The 16,624-nt window shown below is 49.9% G+C and overlaps 1 protein-coding gene across 1 annotated transcript in view; it reads left to right on the top strand.

Moving 5' to 3' along the window:
- NELFB (negative elongation factor complex member B) overlaps positions 1 to 16,624 on the top strand; it is a 210,594-nt gene that overhangs the window by 108,063 nt on the left and 85,907 nt on the right. The window contains exon 7 of the mRNA XM_078642025.1: positions 833 to 935. Within this exon, the coding sequence (XP_078498151.1) occupies positions 833 to 935 (103 nt within the window). The remainder of the gene's footprint in view (positions 1 to 832; positions 936 to 16,624) is intronic.

Raw genomic sequence — 16,624 nt, 5'->3', positions numbered from 1 at the left:
CCATGTAATCCAGTACTCCCTTTTTTTTTTTTTTATTTTATTTTTTTTAAATCTTTTCATTAACTTTGTGCGATGACTCAAGGAATACATAGCAGTGTTCAATTGGCATGAAATATGATAGCAATTCATTGTACATTCAAGGCTTACAATACAGTATTGTGAAACCACCACCAGTGTCACTCTTATCCTCACTGGAGGCCAGAGATCCTGAGACAGACTAGATCCCAGACTAACTCTCCATTCCTCCCACAGCCCAGGTGGCTTTCAGTTAGTATGACGGTTAGACAGGGGCCAGACAAAGCTCCTGGAAAGTTTTAGGGGAAGGACAGGGTGGCTAAGCAGACAACAGAAAGGCTCATGAAATCTCAGTTGACACTGTAGCCAAGTTATAACTTACAAAGGAGGCATGACCGGAAGTAAGACTTTGCATTACTGCTAACAAATGACACATGTGCATCACAAAGACACATCACCTGCATGGGACCTAACACCAGAATTTGCCTATTGACCTTGAAGGTGTTTGTTTATGTAGCGCTGCTCTAAGTGGTGTTGTTTCATCTCCTTTCTCTCTTTTACTGAGTTTATTTGTTAAGACAGACTTAAAAGGCTAATTGAGCCCCCTGGTCAGTGAGGCGAAAGCCAAGTTGGATTCAAATAAAACTGTGTGTCAGTTTCCCAAATGCCTGGTTCCTCAAAGACATTACTTGACAACCATATTGTTTAAAGTAGTGTTATGCATAGTATGCATTTTCTACTGTCTTCCCTATCACTCTTCATGTCATGTATAGTGTTTGTGAAGTAAGTGTAACTGCTTGTTTTTGCCTATATCCAGGGATTTGTCAATGATCCTGTGTGATCCCTTTGCTGTCAACACCCTTGCACTGAGCACCATCAGAAATCTGCAGGAACTCATCGGCCAGGATGCCTTACCTCGGGTGAGTAAAAATACTTCAGGAGGTTTAAACGTGGTGTGTTAACTACAGCATTTTTATATGTTCGAGGCATGTGGGCTGCTGAATTCATATCTTGTGCATAGATCGCCGCCTAGTGTTGAGTCCGGATGATTGCACATTGTTGTCCTGGAAGAGTCTTCGAAGTATCACAAGATAAGTGGCTCCTCCCCCGGACTACAGCGCGCATGGGCATCCTCTCCATCCTTAGATTGTTTTTTTCCGCCATTGGGTTCGGATGTACTTTTCTTTACTCAAGTTCGTAAACTTTTCTACAAGGCCAAAAGGCCTTCGGGGTCGTCGGTATTGTTATTCGATCGGTGCCGAGTTCTTGTTCCAGTTCTTTTCGAGCAGGACGTCGAAGAGAGCCGCGTGGCCTTTTCGACACCAGAGGCCCGATCGTCGATGGAACGGAGCCCGTTCAAACGATGCCCCCTTTGTAACTCTAAATACCCGCACATCGATGTGCACCCTGTGTGCAACAAGTGCTTATCACCAGACCACAATGAGGACAACTGTCTAGCTTGTGCTCGATTCCGGTCAAAGAAGACGCTTAGGCTCCGACGTGCAGCGAGACAAACAATGACGAAGCCAGCGCCCGATCCGGTGAATATCTTCCGATGAAGACGACGATGAGGTCGTCGAGACTGAGGATCCAGAACAGCCGTCGGATCCAGGTTCGGAGCATGACTCCAATTATTATGAAGACGACGAAGAAAACGTCTGACGATGAAAACGTCCACGAGGTAAGGGACGACGTGTCCCCCATCGGAGCCGTTGATGACGACTCGAGCGATGAACCAGGCCCAGCAGTGGGTACTGGGCCCCAAAAAGACACTGAAACACTTCCAAAGGCTCAGGTCGAGGCATCGCCAAAAGGCCTTAGCCAAGATCATGACAAACATTCTATAGCCCCCCGTCTCGGCCCGGCTAAGAATATATCACACGAACCATCGGTCACACTACTGAAAGTGAAACCGAAAGCCATCGAGTCAAAAACGAAACTGAAACTGCTGAAAACAGTTCTCGGATCGAAGAGTTCGAACACATAGGATTCGACGAAGAAAAAAAAGTGTCGACGACCCTGCGGGGTCAAACATAAAGGGCATCGAGCCAAAGATTGGTGCGCTAAAGTCCATCGCTAAAGCCAAGCACGTCGAACCGACGAGGTCGGTGTCGACTGACAGCGACACAAACAAGGGACTCGAGTATCGGAAGGTTCTCGAACCGAGGCACCGAGTCGACAGACCACAGCTCGTCAAAGCCCTTGAGCCAAAACCCAAAGGCGCCTCGAAGGAGCAAGTCGAATCGAGGCAAAAGAGCGCGCCTCAGACGCAACAAGCACCTAAGTCGACGCAAGGCCAGAAGCACGGCGACAGGGCGAAGTCGGTCGGTCCTATATCGACGCCGGCCCCGAAGAAGGTCAGTCTGTCTAAAGACGCTATCCCACCGATAAAATTCGGGCTGCCTCCGACAGCACGCCCTAAGGCAATCGATCCGAAAACAGGGGTCGAAACACCCAAGACGGTGTCACTTGGGAAAAGGAGTCATCCTCAGGACGAGGAAGTTATGTACCAGGAGCCCTCCTATGATGATCAGTCGAAGCTACATATCGACTCCGAAATCCTCTGGAATCATATAAAATTCCACTCAAAAAGAAAAGGGATTCTTCTACATCGCCTGTCCTTTTTGAGACTGTAAGGTACCAGGACACTTCTGCATACTCACCCACACGCTCTACTGAGGATATGGGGTATGACTATGATGAACAATATACTTACCCTGCGGACAATGATCAGGATGACCAGACTCAAGCCTGGACAGACCCTATTGACCAGGGGGAGTCACAAACTATTCCTGATACTCCTACTTAACCTGTCAAAACTTCGCCAACAGAAGATACAGCAGCGTTTAACGCATTAATAGAAAGGGCAGCACAAAATCATGATGTGGACATGCATGCTGACCCAATTGAAGAGGACTTCTTGTTTGACACTTTCTCCACTTCAAAAAAATCAGTTAAAACATTGCCAATGTTAAAAGGTGTCCTTAAATACGCAGGAGACATTTTCAAGGAAACCACAAGAGCAAGGGTTGTTAACCCCAGAATTGAAAGAAAATACAGACCGGCGCCTGTGGACCCTACATACATTAAGGGACCGCTGCCGTTGGACTCTTTGGTGGTATCCAATGCTCGTAAACGGGCCAACTCACAAACTACTGGTGATGCTCCTCCTCCAGACAAGGAGTCTAAAATATTAGAAGCTTCTGGGAAAAGGGTAGCTGCTCAAGCAGCTAATATCTGGAGAATTTCCAACACACAGGCCCTATTAGCCAGATACGATAGGGTGCATTATGACACATTAGAGCAACTGCTACAACATTTGCCTGATGCCTACAAGGAGGGAGCAGAAACACTGATACAAGAAGGGAAACTGATATCCAACGCATCCATTAAATGTGCGCTGGACGCAGCAGACACCGCAGCCAGGGCCATCAACACAAGTGTCATTCTCAGAAGGCATGCTTGGTTGCGCATCTCAGGGTACAAACCAGAGATTCAAACCACATTATTAAATCAGCCTGTGAACCCTGATTTTTTATTTGGTCCTTATGTGGACACAATCTCAGAGAAAATTAAAAAAGACACAGAGACAGCCAAATCCATGGGTGCCTTGCAGTCGCAACAATTCAGAGGAGGCTCCTTTCGTCGCTCCAATAACAGAGGAGCTACAAGAGGCCAGGCATCCCAGCAGACTCAATACAATAAAGGGAGCACGCAAACCACCTATAATAAAACAAGCAGAGGTGGATACAGTGGCAACAGCAGTAAAGGCAGAGGACGAGGGAATAACGACACCAGATCCTCTGCCAATACTAAACCGTGACGCCTGGTCACTGCCCCCGGACCATGTAACGCGGGTCGGGGGCAGATTACAACAGTTCCTGCCAGTCTGGGAAAGCATTACTACAGACAGGTGGGTGAGACAACTTATTCAGTACGGCTATTGTCTAGAGCTAACATCCACTCTACCCAACATACCCCCAAGACACCGTCCTATGTCCGCAGAGCACATAGCCTTATTGCAGCAAGAAGTTATCAGCATGCTGCAAAAAGGGGCCATAGAACTCGTCCCTATACAGCAACAGGGTACAGGGGTGTACTCGCTGTACTTCTTAATCCCCAAAAAGGACGGCTCTCTCAGGCCAATTCTGGACCTCAGGCCCCTAAACCAATACATCTTGTCAGAACACTTTCACATGCTCACTTTACAGCAAGTTCTACCATTACTCACTCAGGGAGACTTCCTCGCAACACTAGACCTAAAGGATGTGTATTTCCACATACCAATACATCCAGCACACAGGAAGTATCTCAGGTTTACCATCCAAAATCAGCTCTACCAGTTCAAGGTACTGCCTTTCGGGGTGACAACAGCCCCCAGGGTGTTTACCAAGTGCCTAGCGACAGTGGCGGCGCACCTACTGAGAAACCATATTCACGTCTACCCCTATCTGGACGACTGGCTCATCCAAGCAAAGTCAGCCCAGCAGTGTGCCAGCCACATGTCCCGCACTATTCACCTCCTACACAGCCTCGGATTCTCATTAAACTACCCAATGTCTCATTTTCAGCCCACCCACGTACAACAGTACCTGGGAGCAACAATAGACACTCTGGCGGCAAAGGCGCAGCCAAACTCAGCAAGAATCAACAGCATTCTATTACTGATTCAGAAATTCAGACCCCAGCACTCGCTCACAGCAAGGGTGTTTATGCAGTTGATAGGCATGATGGCCTCCTGCATCTTCATAGTCCCTCACGCAAGACTACACATGCGTCTGCTTCAGGAGTGCTTAGCACGGCAGTGGAACCAGGCTCAGGGACAATTGAAAGACCTAGTGTTGGTGACCGGTCGCGCATACAACTCTCTGCATTGGTGGAACCCACAAAACCTTTGCATGGGACGACCGTTCTAGGAGCCTGTACCACAAATAGTGCTGACGACGGACGCATCTCTCCTATTTATTTATTTATTTATTCAAAGTTTTATATAGCGCGAACAGGATCCTTACAGATATCAGAGCGCTTCACAAAGACAGGGTAGGGGCAGTAGGAGTCAACAGAGATAATGGGAACAGTATAATAGTCAATAACATGGTAATAACATGGTTAATAAAAACATACATAGAACCAATCCATATACAATCAGGTAAGGAAGTAATATAGGACAGCACAAGTCATTGATCCCACTACAGAGGTGTTCAGGTGGATCGGTAAACCAACGTGTATCACATCTTGGTCGGTAGTAAGAGAGTAGCGTAGTAGTGCCCCCGACAAGTAGAGTATAGTGCCAAGGGATAGGGTGAGCAGTGATATAAAACAATGCAGAGTCTCTGAACCAACATCTATAACGATCAGGAGATCTTGGCCAGAAGGATTGTTTTCACCTCTTTCTTGAAGAGTGCAGTGGAGGAGATTAGCCTGGTTTCAGGAGGGAGCGCATTCCAGATCCTGGGTGCCATTCCTGAGAAGGAGCGCTTGTAGGTTTTCACTTTCCGGAATCTACGAGGTTTCAGGAGTAGATTTTTTGTACTCCTATTGGATCTCGAACCTCCTGATATAGACAGCTTTTGAGCGAGGTAGTTGGGTGCCTTGTGGTGCACGGCCGCGTGTGTCATAACTGCAATTTTTAGATGTATTCTGGCTTCAAAAGGCAGCCATTTTAGAGTCTTTAAGTCTGGGGATATGTGCGAATGCTTTCTAGAGCCAGTAATGAGTCTCGCGGCAGCGTTCAGGGAGGCTCTTAAGGGTGCTGTTGTGGATAGTGGGAGACCGCTGAGGGCCGCAATTCCGTAGTCTATTCGAGGGATGACTAAAGCTTGTACAGCAGTTTGGAAGTCTTTGGCCGGGAGGAAGGGTTTAATTTTCCTCAGCGTGTTAATTTGAAAATTAGCTGCTTTTGTGGCTTTGGTGACGTGCTGCTGCATGTTGAGCTTGGCGTCGAGTGTGATGCCTAGGGATTTCGCCGAGTCCACGATGGTAGGTTGGACATTGAGTGCTGTTAGGTTGTTGAGCCAGGTTTGGGTGGTGGAGATTTTCGCCGGGGGTGTGATGAGTAGGAACTCAGTTTTCAGAGCATTTAGTTTGAGGTGATTATCGGCCAGCCAAGATTGGGTGTTAATAAGCGTGGAATTCAAATGTTTGATATCTTCCGGGGATTGTAACTTTAGATAGAATTGTGTGTCATCGGCGTACATATGGAATTGAACATTGGATGCTTGAAGCAAGGTGGCGAGCGGTTCCATAACGAGGTTGAACAGTGTAGGGGAGAGGGTGGATCCTTGTGGGACACCTAGATCTGCAGGCACAGGTGTAGATAGCACATTGTCGATCTTGAACCTCTGAGACCGATTGTGAAGGAAAGACGAAAACCACTTGAGAACAGTTCCTGATAGCCCCATTCTAGTGCTTAGCAGCTCCAGCAAGTTCTCATGTTTGACCGTGTCAAATGCTGACGAGAGGTCAAGAAGGATGAGGAGGCAGGACTCATTGCGATCCAGAATTTGGAGGGCGTCATCAATTATGTGTGTCATAGCTGTTTCCGTGCTATGTTTCGCTCTGAAGCCTGATTGATGAGGGTTGAGGAGGTCAAATTAATCAATGTGTTTTGTCAGTTGGAGTTGGACACATTTCTCCAGCAGTTTGGCCAGGGTGGGGATATTGGTGATGGGCCGATAGTTGTTTAGGTCAGACGGATCAGCTGTAGGTTTCTTGAGTATAGGCGTGACTTGCCCCACCGTAAGGGAGTCTGGAATGTGGCCTTGTTGCAAAGAGCTGTTGATGATCTTGGTCCAGAGAGGGAGGAGCAAGGGGATAAAGTCTTTTACAGCATTAGCAGGTAGAGGGTCTGTGAGGTGATTAGAGGGCTTCAAGGTGCAGAGCAGTTTGTATATTGCTTCTTCTGAATAGGTATCGAAGTACTGCCAGGATGCCTTGTTTTTAGGTTGAGTGTCTGCCATTCTGGTGTGGTTGGGGTATCGGCTTACATCCATGATGAGGTCATTTCTTATGTTGTCAGTCTTTAGTTTAAAGAAAGCAGAGAAGGCTTCACAGTGTGGGGTGTCGTTTGTTGTGCTGTTTGATTGTGTGGGTTGTGCCTTTGTTTGGGTCTTGATTAGCTCGAACAGCTTTCTTGGCCTGTTCTTCGCTTGGTCCAACTGGCGGCTGAAGAAGTCCGACTTTGTGCGCTTTATTTTCCTAAAGTAGGCATTTCTCTTGTTCTTAAGATTTTTGAGATGCAGTGCTGATGGGTCCGATCTCCAGGTGCGCTCTGCCATTCGCATATTACGCCTTTCGTCATTGAGTCTGTCATCATACCAGAGGTTAGAGATTTTGGTGGAGACTCTCTTCAGTTGCAGAGGGGCGACTTCATTGACTATTGTATTCATAGAGTCAAGGTAGTGGTCAGTCAGTGATTGAACATCTGAGGCCCCTGAAGGGGGAAGGAGGAGGTTGCCGATGTGGGGAGGTAGGGTAGAGGGGTTGAGATTCTTCAAATCCCTTTTCCATGCTTTGGTTTTGATTGGGCGAGTAGGGTTAGGTTTAACTTTTTCGTTGATAAAGAAGGTGATAATGTGGTGATCTGACCAATCGCAGGGTAGAATCGCCTCCAGTTGAATAGCGTTCTCTTTGGCAATGATGAGATCGAGTATCGCGCCTTTGTCGTGTGTTGGTTTATCGCATAATTGGGTGAGGTCAAGCGCATTGAGGAAAGTTTTGAGACTATTCACCACGGTGTCTTTCTGATCGTTCCAATGGAGATTGAAGTCACCCAGGTAGGCTTGAGTGGTCTGCCGACCGGCATTGGAAGTGATCAGGTCCATGAATTGTTGGGTGAATATGAGATTGTCACCAGGCGGGTGATAGATGAGATGTAAAGCACAGACTTGTTTGCCCTCACTGGTGATGTCGAGGCAGAGGAGTTCACAAGAGGAAAGGGAGGGGGAGGTGACTTGAGTAACGGAGAGGTTGCTCCTAAAAATGCATGCAATTCTAGGATCCTAGGATGGGGAGCGCATGTCCTCCATTACACAGTGCAGGGACTATGGACGACACAGCAAAAAAAGATGCCGATCAACCTGCTGTAACTGATGGCAATCTTTATGGCAATGAAGGCGTTCAAGGTACATTTGTGCAACAAAGTCGTGTTAATCCGGACGGACAACATGACTGCCATGTACTACATACAGAAGCAGGGAGGGACACACTCTCCACAGTTGTCCCATCTAGCGCAAAGCATGTGGAAGTGGGCCATTCAGAGAAAGATCTTCCTCATGGCGGAACACCTCCCAGGCAGGGACAACCAGATGGCGGATCTGCTCAGCAGACACAGCCACCAAATGCACGAGTGGGAGATACATCCCTCAGTGCTGCAACCGTACTTCCAACAGTCGGGTCACCCAGAGATAGACCTGTTCGCCACAAGGGAAAACGCAAAATGCCAAAGCTTCGCCGCCAGGTTTCCACATCCGCAGTCTCAGGGCAATGCGATATGGATGAACTGGTCAGGCAAGTTTGCGTACGCTTTTCCCCCAGCCCCGCTCATACCACTAGTGGCACGCAAACTGCGACAACACTCAATGACACTCATCCTAGTTGCTCCAACGTGGGCGCGGCAACCATGGTACACCACGTTCCTAGAACTTGCCGTGGTTCCTCATCAAAGGCTGCGATTAACACCCAGGCTTTTAACGCAGAGCCATGGCGACATTCAGCACCCAGATCTGCAACAGTTGAACCTTGCGATCTGGCTCCTGAAGTCATAGAGTTTGGTTACCTGAACTTGCCTCCTGACTGTATGAATATTATCAAAGAGGCAAGGAGACCTACAACCAGAGCATGCTATGCGGTGAAGTGGAAACGATTTGTCATCTATTGTAACAATAATGACTTAAATCCGCTAGATGCGTCTACTCAAAACATCATATGTTACCTGTTACATTTACACAGATGCAATCTGGCTTACAGTTCCATACGTATACATTTAGCTGCGGTGGCAGCTTATCTTCAGAACAGGCAGCACCTTTCACTCTTCAGAGTACCTGCTATTAAAGCTTTCCTAGAGGGACTCAAACGAATCATTCCTCCAAGACACCCACCTTCACCTGTCTGGAACCTAAACGTGCTTCTAACCAGACTAATGGGACCACCTTTTAATCCTCTACACTCGTGTGAGATACAATTCCTAACGTGGAAAGTGGCTTTCCTAGTGGCGATTACATCACTCAGAAGAGTTAGTGAGCTGCAAGCCCTAACTATTCAGGAGCCATTCATACAAATTCACGCAAATAGGGTAGTGCTGCGAACAAACCCTAAATTTATGCCAAAGGTGGTATCCCAGTTTCTCATCAATCAAGCTATAGAACTGCCAGTATTCTTCCCCAACCCAGATTCCGTGTGGTAGACCTAGGGTATCCTAGACTACATAGGGTAGCCTGGCACAGTAGGGGAAACAGCTAAACTCCAAGGCGTTGGTTAAGTGCTTACAGGACCCACTCACAGTAACTCAATGACTGACCACCAAAAATAAAAGACGCTACACCAGTTTAGAAAAATACCAGTACCTTTTATAAAAAATTCTCTTTTGTTCTTTTCTTAGGCAAAAGCAGTACACTTTTAGTTCAGTACAGATTTCATATATATCACATCAACTTCAATACTTTTCTCAATTCAGTGCAGATCAATCAAAGGTACATCACATTTGAGGTAAATTACTATCAGTTTCACAGAATGCTTCTTCACTTAGTTGTTACAGAAGGGAAAACTCGCTTTACACAATCTTGGCATGTACATTACCCATCTGCACTCAGGGCCCAGGTCAAGCTTGTCAGACTTCTACCCCCAGCAGCGTTGTTCACAAAGCCCACAGCCAACTATATAGTTAAAGAGGAGACAAGGTACATTAATTAGGCTTCCTTGGGACTATTCTACGGCTACTCCTCTCCTGTAATAGAACTGACTCCGAGTGATTAACTGCCTGGGAAGTTGTTGTGACTGAGCTCTGTTCGTTACCGGCACCCTATGGCCCAACTTGCACCACTCCTACGCAAGGCACAAGAACCTCATGCTTCGTTTCCCTTTGTCACTGCTCCCCCTGTTATTAGCTTGGTTTTAACGGATACTAATATACTGAGAGGGTTGATGGCCAAGTTCCTCACGTTTCTATTCCTGACGGTTCATTAGTTTTTCAGTAGTTTTTCCCAACACTGCCGCTTCAATGCTCCGTGTCAGCCGGCTCTGCCGCCTCCCGCTTCCCCTCGTTTCTCCCCCGCTTACTTTATCTGAAGGCAATCCGGCTTGAGATGTCCTCGCGCTCGGTTGTTCTCTCCTAGCGCTGACGGCGGGGCCTCTGAGGAAGTCGGCGTCGGGGCGGGGAAAACGGGAAGGGCTTACTCTAGCCGGGGACGCTCCTCTGGCGGTTCCGTGGCGGCGCTTCTGCCTCCTTCCGCGTTACCTCAGGCCGAAGCTCCGCCTCGGGCGCACCTCCTCTGACGCGCCGGGTCCTTCCTCCTGGCTCCAGACTCCGCCTCGGGCGCACCTCCTCTGACGCGCCGGGTCCTTCCTCCTGGCTCCGGACTCCGCCTCACCTCCAACGACGACTCCTCCCGTCAACACACGGGACAGCTGGGCATTTCACTCGCGTGTGGGTCAGGCTTGATGACGGCGCTACACACAGGTAGGAGCCTCAGCCGATCTCACCGCCTTTCTCCACAGTGTGAGAGCTAGTCTCGAGTGGGGTTAATGTGGCTGTCCTTACTCCTCAGCCAGACAATACAGCTCTGGATCGACGTCCACCTGCTCCGCCCACAGCCTTCAGGGCAGGTGTTCAGGTCACCCACAAGGGTCGCTTTACAGCAGTTTGCGAGGGTCTTTTCAACACATGACCCGGTGATTTGAAATCTGGTCACAATGTCTCTGGTCACAATTAATGGATGACGTGACAGTGGGGTTTGGTCAGCCTGAAAGGGGGCACTTCCCAATAACGCGACAGCCGGCCCACAGGTCGATCTGGTCACCACTGGTGCGCAATCCTCCTCCACAAGTCGCCTCTTTCCTCACTGGTCACTCTTGAGACTGCCCAAAATGGCTGCTGGTCACTGGCCTTATATAGAGTGGCCTGAGACCTCTGGAAGCCACTAGATGTTTCTTGAACCTTCCTCATGTTAGTCTATGGGTCTGTCCTCCTGGAATGTCCGTTATGGCAGTTGGTGGACACCATTTTAGGTTCATGAGTGTCCCTAGATTTTCCAGGAGCTAGACTAGGCCTCACAGTGTATGAAGGGAAAATGGCGTCATAGTCAAGGAACACCTAGCCCCCTGACAGCACTGAAAAATCCTGGTGGACATAAAAAATAAAAATAGAAACACTGGGAGGCTAAGGGGGACAAAAATAAATCATGATGGTTAGAACACCCCCAGATGCAGACAGGTCTAACACGCGTCCCCCCCAGCTGAAAGTGGGGAGAGCTACCCAATCCCTTGGGAGTTCTCATCACTAAGGCGGAAATACCTGGATAGACCGTCTGCGTTGGCATGGTCCAATCCAGGCCGATGTTCCACCCGAAAGTCCATTCCCTGTAGGGAGATGGACCACCTTAACAACTTGGGGTTCTCCCCCTTCATTTGCATCAGCCAACGAAGGGGCCGGTGGTCAGTCTGAACCAGGAAGTGCGAACCAAACAAGTATGGCCGCAACTTCTTCAGAGCCCAGACCACCGCAAAGGCTTCTCGCTCAATGGTACTCCACCTCCGTTCCCTGGGGAGTAGTCTCCTAGACAGGAAAACCACGGGTTGATCCAAGCCCTCATCATTTAGCTACGATAACACTGCCCCAATGCCATGTTCTGACGCATCTGTTTGGACAATGAATTCTCTAGCAAAATCAGGGGCCTTGAGTATTGGAGCAGTACACAATGCTTGCTTCAAGGTCATGAAGGCTCGCTGGCAAGCCTCCGTCCAGACTACCCGTCGGGGTTGTTTCTTGGAAGTAAGTTCAGTGAGGGGTGCCACAATGGTGCCACACCCCTTCACAAAGCGACGGTAGTATCCAGTGAGGCCCAGGAAGGCTCGGACCTCAGTTTGAGTCTTGGGGGGCTCCCAGGCTATGATAGCCTCAATCTTTGCCTGGAGGGGCTGCACCGTCCCTCTGCCCACCAAGTGGCCTAGGTACACCACCGACCCCTGCCCGATCTGACACTTGCTGGCCTTGATTGTCAAGCCAGCCTGTTGCAGGGCATGAAGAACAGCTTGCAAGTGTTGCAAATGATCCTCCCAGCTACTACTGAAGACAGCAATGTCATCCAGGTAAGCAGCAGAAAAAGCTTCCATACCAGAAAGGACCTTGTTCACCAGCCGCTGAAAAGTGGCAGGGGCGTTCTTGAGCCCGAAGGGCATCACACAGAACTGGTAGTGTCCCTGAGGTGTAGAGAAGGCTGACCTTTCCTTCGCCCCCTCACTAAGGGAAATCTGCCAGTACCCTGAAGTTAGGTCAAAGGTACTTAAGTATTGGGCAGCTCCCAGCCGGTCAATAAGTTCATCCGCCCTAGGGATGGGATGAGCATCTGTCTTGGTTACTGAATTTAGTCCTCGGTAGTCCACACAGAATCTCAATTCAGGTGTGGTGCCCGGCGGGGCAGCTTTCGGTAGCAAAACCACCGGACTAGACCAAGGGCTACTAGAAGGTTCAATCACTCCTAGCTCCAGCATCTTAGCGACTTCACTTTTGATGCTGGCCTTCACCTTGTCCGACAGCCGGTAGATCTTAGACTTCACAGGTGGGCTGTCTCCTGTGTCCACGTCATGGGTACACAGGTGGGTCCTACCCGGGACAAGGGAGAACAGAGAAGAAAATTGCTCCAGGATCTGACGGCAATCTCTCTGCTGTTCAGGAGTCAGGGATGGTGAGAGAATCACTCCCTCCACTGACCCATCCTTTTCTTGAGACGAGAGAAGATCAGGGAGAGGTTCACTTTCCTCTTCCTCTGCTCCATCGGTCACCATCATTAAGACAACCTCGGGCCTCTCATGGTGTGGCTTGAGGCGATTGGCATGCAGTACCCGGTGGGGCTGTCTCGGGGTCTTAAGATCCACCAAGTAAGTGGCTTTACCCTTTTTCTCCAATACCTCAAAGGGGCCTGTCCAACGATCCTGGAGGGCATTTAGCTCTCCAGGTTCCATCACCCAAACTTTTTGTCCAGGCTCCAGTTCCACTGGGTGAGCATTGTGGTCATACCACTCCTTCATAACTGCTTGGCTGGCTTCCAAGTTGTCAGAAGCTTGCTTCCACAACTTGGCCATTTGGCTCCGGAAGGCCAGCATGTAGCTCACCACGGGAAGCTTCCTGGGAGTCTTTTCCCATCCATCCTTCACCAGGCTGAGAGGACACCGTACAGGGTGCCCGTACAAAAGTTCGAAGGGGCTGAAGCCCACTCCCTTCTGTGGCACTTCCCTGTAGGAAAACAAGAGACAGGGTAGGAGGACGTCCCATTTCCTCCGCAGGCTCTCAGGCAGACTTCTTATCATGCCTTTCAAGGTTTTATTAAACATTTCCACAAGACCATTGGTTTGTGGGTGGTAAGGGGTTGTAAACTGATAGGTAACACCGCACTCCTTCCACATAGCCCGCATATATGCTGAAAGGAAGTTAGTCCCCCTGTCGGACACAACCTCCTTGGGGAAACCCACTCGGGTGAAGATCCCCATCAGGGCCCTTGCCACTGCGGGTGCAGTGATGGTCCTCAGAGGTATTGCCTCTGGGTACCGTGTGGCATGATCCACTAAAACCAGGATGAACCGGTGACCAGCTGAAGTTGGTGGATCCAATGGCCCTACAATGTCGATGCCCACCCTCTCAAAGGGGGTGCTAACGACAGGTAGTGGTTCCAGGGGAGCTTTTAGCTTCACCCCTGTTTTCCCACTGGCTTGGCAAGACACACACGTCCGACAATATGTATCGGACGCCACTCTCATCCGAGGCCAGTAAAAGTGAGGGACAAGCCGGGCAAAGGTCTTGTCCTGTCCTAGGTGTCCTGCCAATGGTATCTCATGAGCCAGTTCCAAAAGAAAGGCTCTAAAGCATTGAGGGACCACCAAGGCCCTGGATGAACCATGTCCAGGTGCCTTGGGCTCACTGTAGAGGAGTCCATCCTCCCAGTAAATCTGGTAGCTCCCTACAATGTTCCCTGCTGCCTGGGCTTTGGCCTGTTGCCGCAGCCCCTCAAGAGTAGGACACTCCTTCTGAGCTTTGCAGAACTCTTCCCAGGAAGGACCTCCCTCCACATGCCATTCAGTAGGGATGGGTAGGTTCTCCAAGGAAGCAACATTCTCCCCTGTGGACTCCAGATCCACCTCCGCAGGTGGCCTGTCTGTCTCACGAGGTGGAGATGCCGAGGCAGGGTCCTCCGGCCTCCTGTCCTTCTCTTCTCTGGCAGCCGGCTGGGCCATTGTTCCAGGCTCCAGCGTAAGTGAACTCCCCCTTCGGGTAGTCGCGGACCTTGTGCTGACACAGGCCCAGTCAGGGGGTCCCAACATCTCAGAATGAGTCTGGTACTCCACCCTCCTCCAAGCATTGTGCTCCATATCATTTCCTAACAGGCAGTCAACAGGCACGGCAGGGCTTACGGCAACTCGAAGTGGGCCTGCAACCCCTCCCCACTCAAAGGGAACCTCGGCCACAGGATAGTGGCCCAATCTGCCGTCAGCCATCACGGCGGGATGGAGTACATATGGGATGACCTGCTCTGGAGACACCAGTTGACTCCTTACCATAGTCATACTGGCTCCTGTGTCTCTCAGAGCCTCCCCTCTACGGCCGTTGATGGTGACCCACTGCTCATACTTGGTAGTATTAGAGGGCAGTTGGGTCTTTGGCACCATCTCCTTATCACCCAGGGACACTAAAGTGACACCCGCCCGCTCCCCTCCGTTACCCAAAGGCATCTCCTCCCCGAGCACTACACTAGTTATTCCCGGGGGTTTTCCTCCAGTGGGAGGGGGTGGTCTTTTTGGGCATCTCACATCTCCTTTATAGTGTCCCACACCACCACACTCGAAACAATGAACAACCCTTGGCTGCTGGCTTTGGCCAGGATTAGGGTTGCGAGGGGGGTTACTCTTAGGGATGAATCCTCTGCCCCTTCCTTGTGAAGTATTTTGTGGACCTTTTGAGAACTCCCTCTTATTATCCCCGCCCTCTTTCTTCTGGGGGGCGCCCTGTCCAGACTTCTGGGAATCCCCTCCAGTCCCCTTAGATGACACCCGGGTACTAGCCCAGATGTCCGCCTCCTCAGCAAGCTTCCTGGGGCTGGTCAGCTTGCTGTCCACCAGATGCTGGCGCAGCTCGGGAAAACATTTCTCGAGTAGGTGTTCCTTGAGTATGAGGTCATATAAACCTTCATAGTCCCCTACCTCGCTGCCTTTCACCCAACCCTCCAAGGCCTTCCTGGCGTAATCCAAAAAGTCCACCCAATTCTGTGTGCCTAGTTTGTGGCTACCCCGGAACTTCTGCCTATACTTCTCAGGGGTTAGCCCAAACTTCCTTATCAGCGCCACCTTCATAGCAGGGTAGTGGGTTTGCTCACGCTGCTCCAGGGCCAACAAGGTATCCCTGCCAGCAGGCGGCATGTATTTATACAACCCACCCCCCCCAGTGGGCTTCCAAGATCCCATGGGCCCTCAATGAGACCTCATAGGCGGCTAGCCATTTTGCAATATCATCACTTGGTACGTAGCTAGCCATGACATCTTTGGGTAAATAGGGTCTGGGTTCTCTGGTGTTCACCTTGGTTTCGCTGCCACCATTTGGAGTGATGTTAGGGGCCTGGAATTCGAGTTCTCGTAGCTTGAACTCGTGTTCCAACCTCTTCCTTTCCATCTCCAGCTTGGACTCATGTTCCAACCTCCTCCCCTCCCTCCTTTCTTCCAACTCCATTTTTGCTATTTCCCACCTTAACAGTCTTTCCTCTCTCCTGTCAGCTAACTCGGTTTCTGACAACCCTCTCGATGACACACTGCTGCCCTCCCTTGAGGTTGCCTTGGGGCTGATTGACATCTCACCCACCCCCGGGGGACATTCCGCAGTCCTATCAATGACAGTACCTCTGTCCGATTCCTCCTCCTCTACCGTTCCCTCTGTGCGCGCTTCCACCCAGGCTCGCAGACTAGTACGGAGCTCTTCTCTTTTGGCCCCTCGCCTAACGAACACTCCCCTTTCCTGACAGAAATCCTTGAGCTGTGCCACAGTATAGGTCTCCAGCTCTGACATTTCGAATTCCATCTTGTCAGTGAAAAGTGTGGACAACCACCCCGAAGTAAGTTACAAGGATAGGAAACTCTGAGGGTCACCTCCACCCACCACCAGGAGTAAATTTAGAAAAAACTAAATTCAGATTAGGAGGGCCGCAGGGAGAAAACTCCAGGTGTAGTCCCGTGGTAAGCACTGCGTTACTACTAAGTGAGTGTAAGCACAAATCCGCAATCCCACCGCTGAAACACCAATTATGTTAGACCTAGGGTATCCTAGACTACATAGGGTAGCCTGGCACAGTAGGGGAAACAGCTAAACTCCAAGGCGTTTGTTAAGTGCTTACAGGACCCACTCACAGTAACTCAA

The sequence above is a fragment of the Lissotriton helveticus genome, chromosome 5_1, assembly GCF_964261635.1.
Source record: "Lissotriton helveticus chromosome 5_1, aLisHel1.1, whole genome shotgun sequence".
In the NCBI taxonomy this organism is placed as follows: domain Eukaryota; kingdom Metazoa; phylum Chordata; class Amphibia; order Caudata; family Salamandridae; genus Lissotriton; species Lissotriton helveticus.
This window is presented reverse-complemented; position numbering and strand designations above follow the sequence as displayed.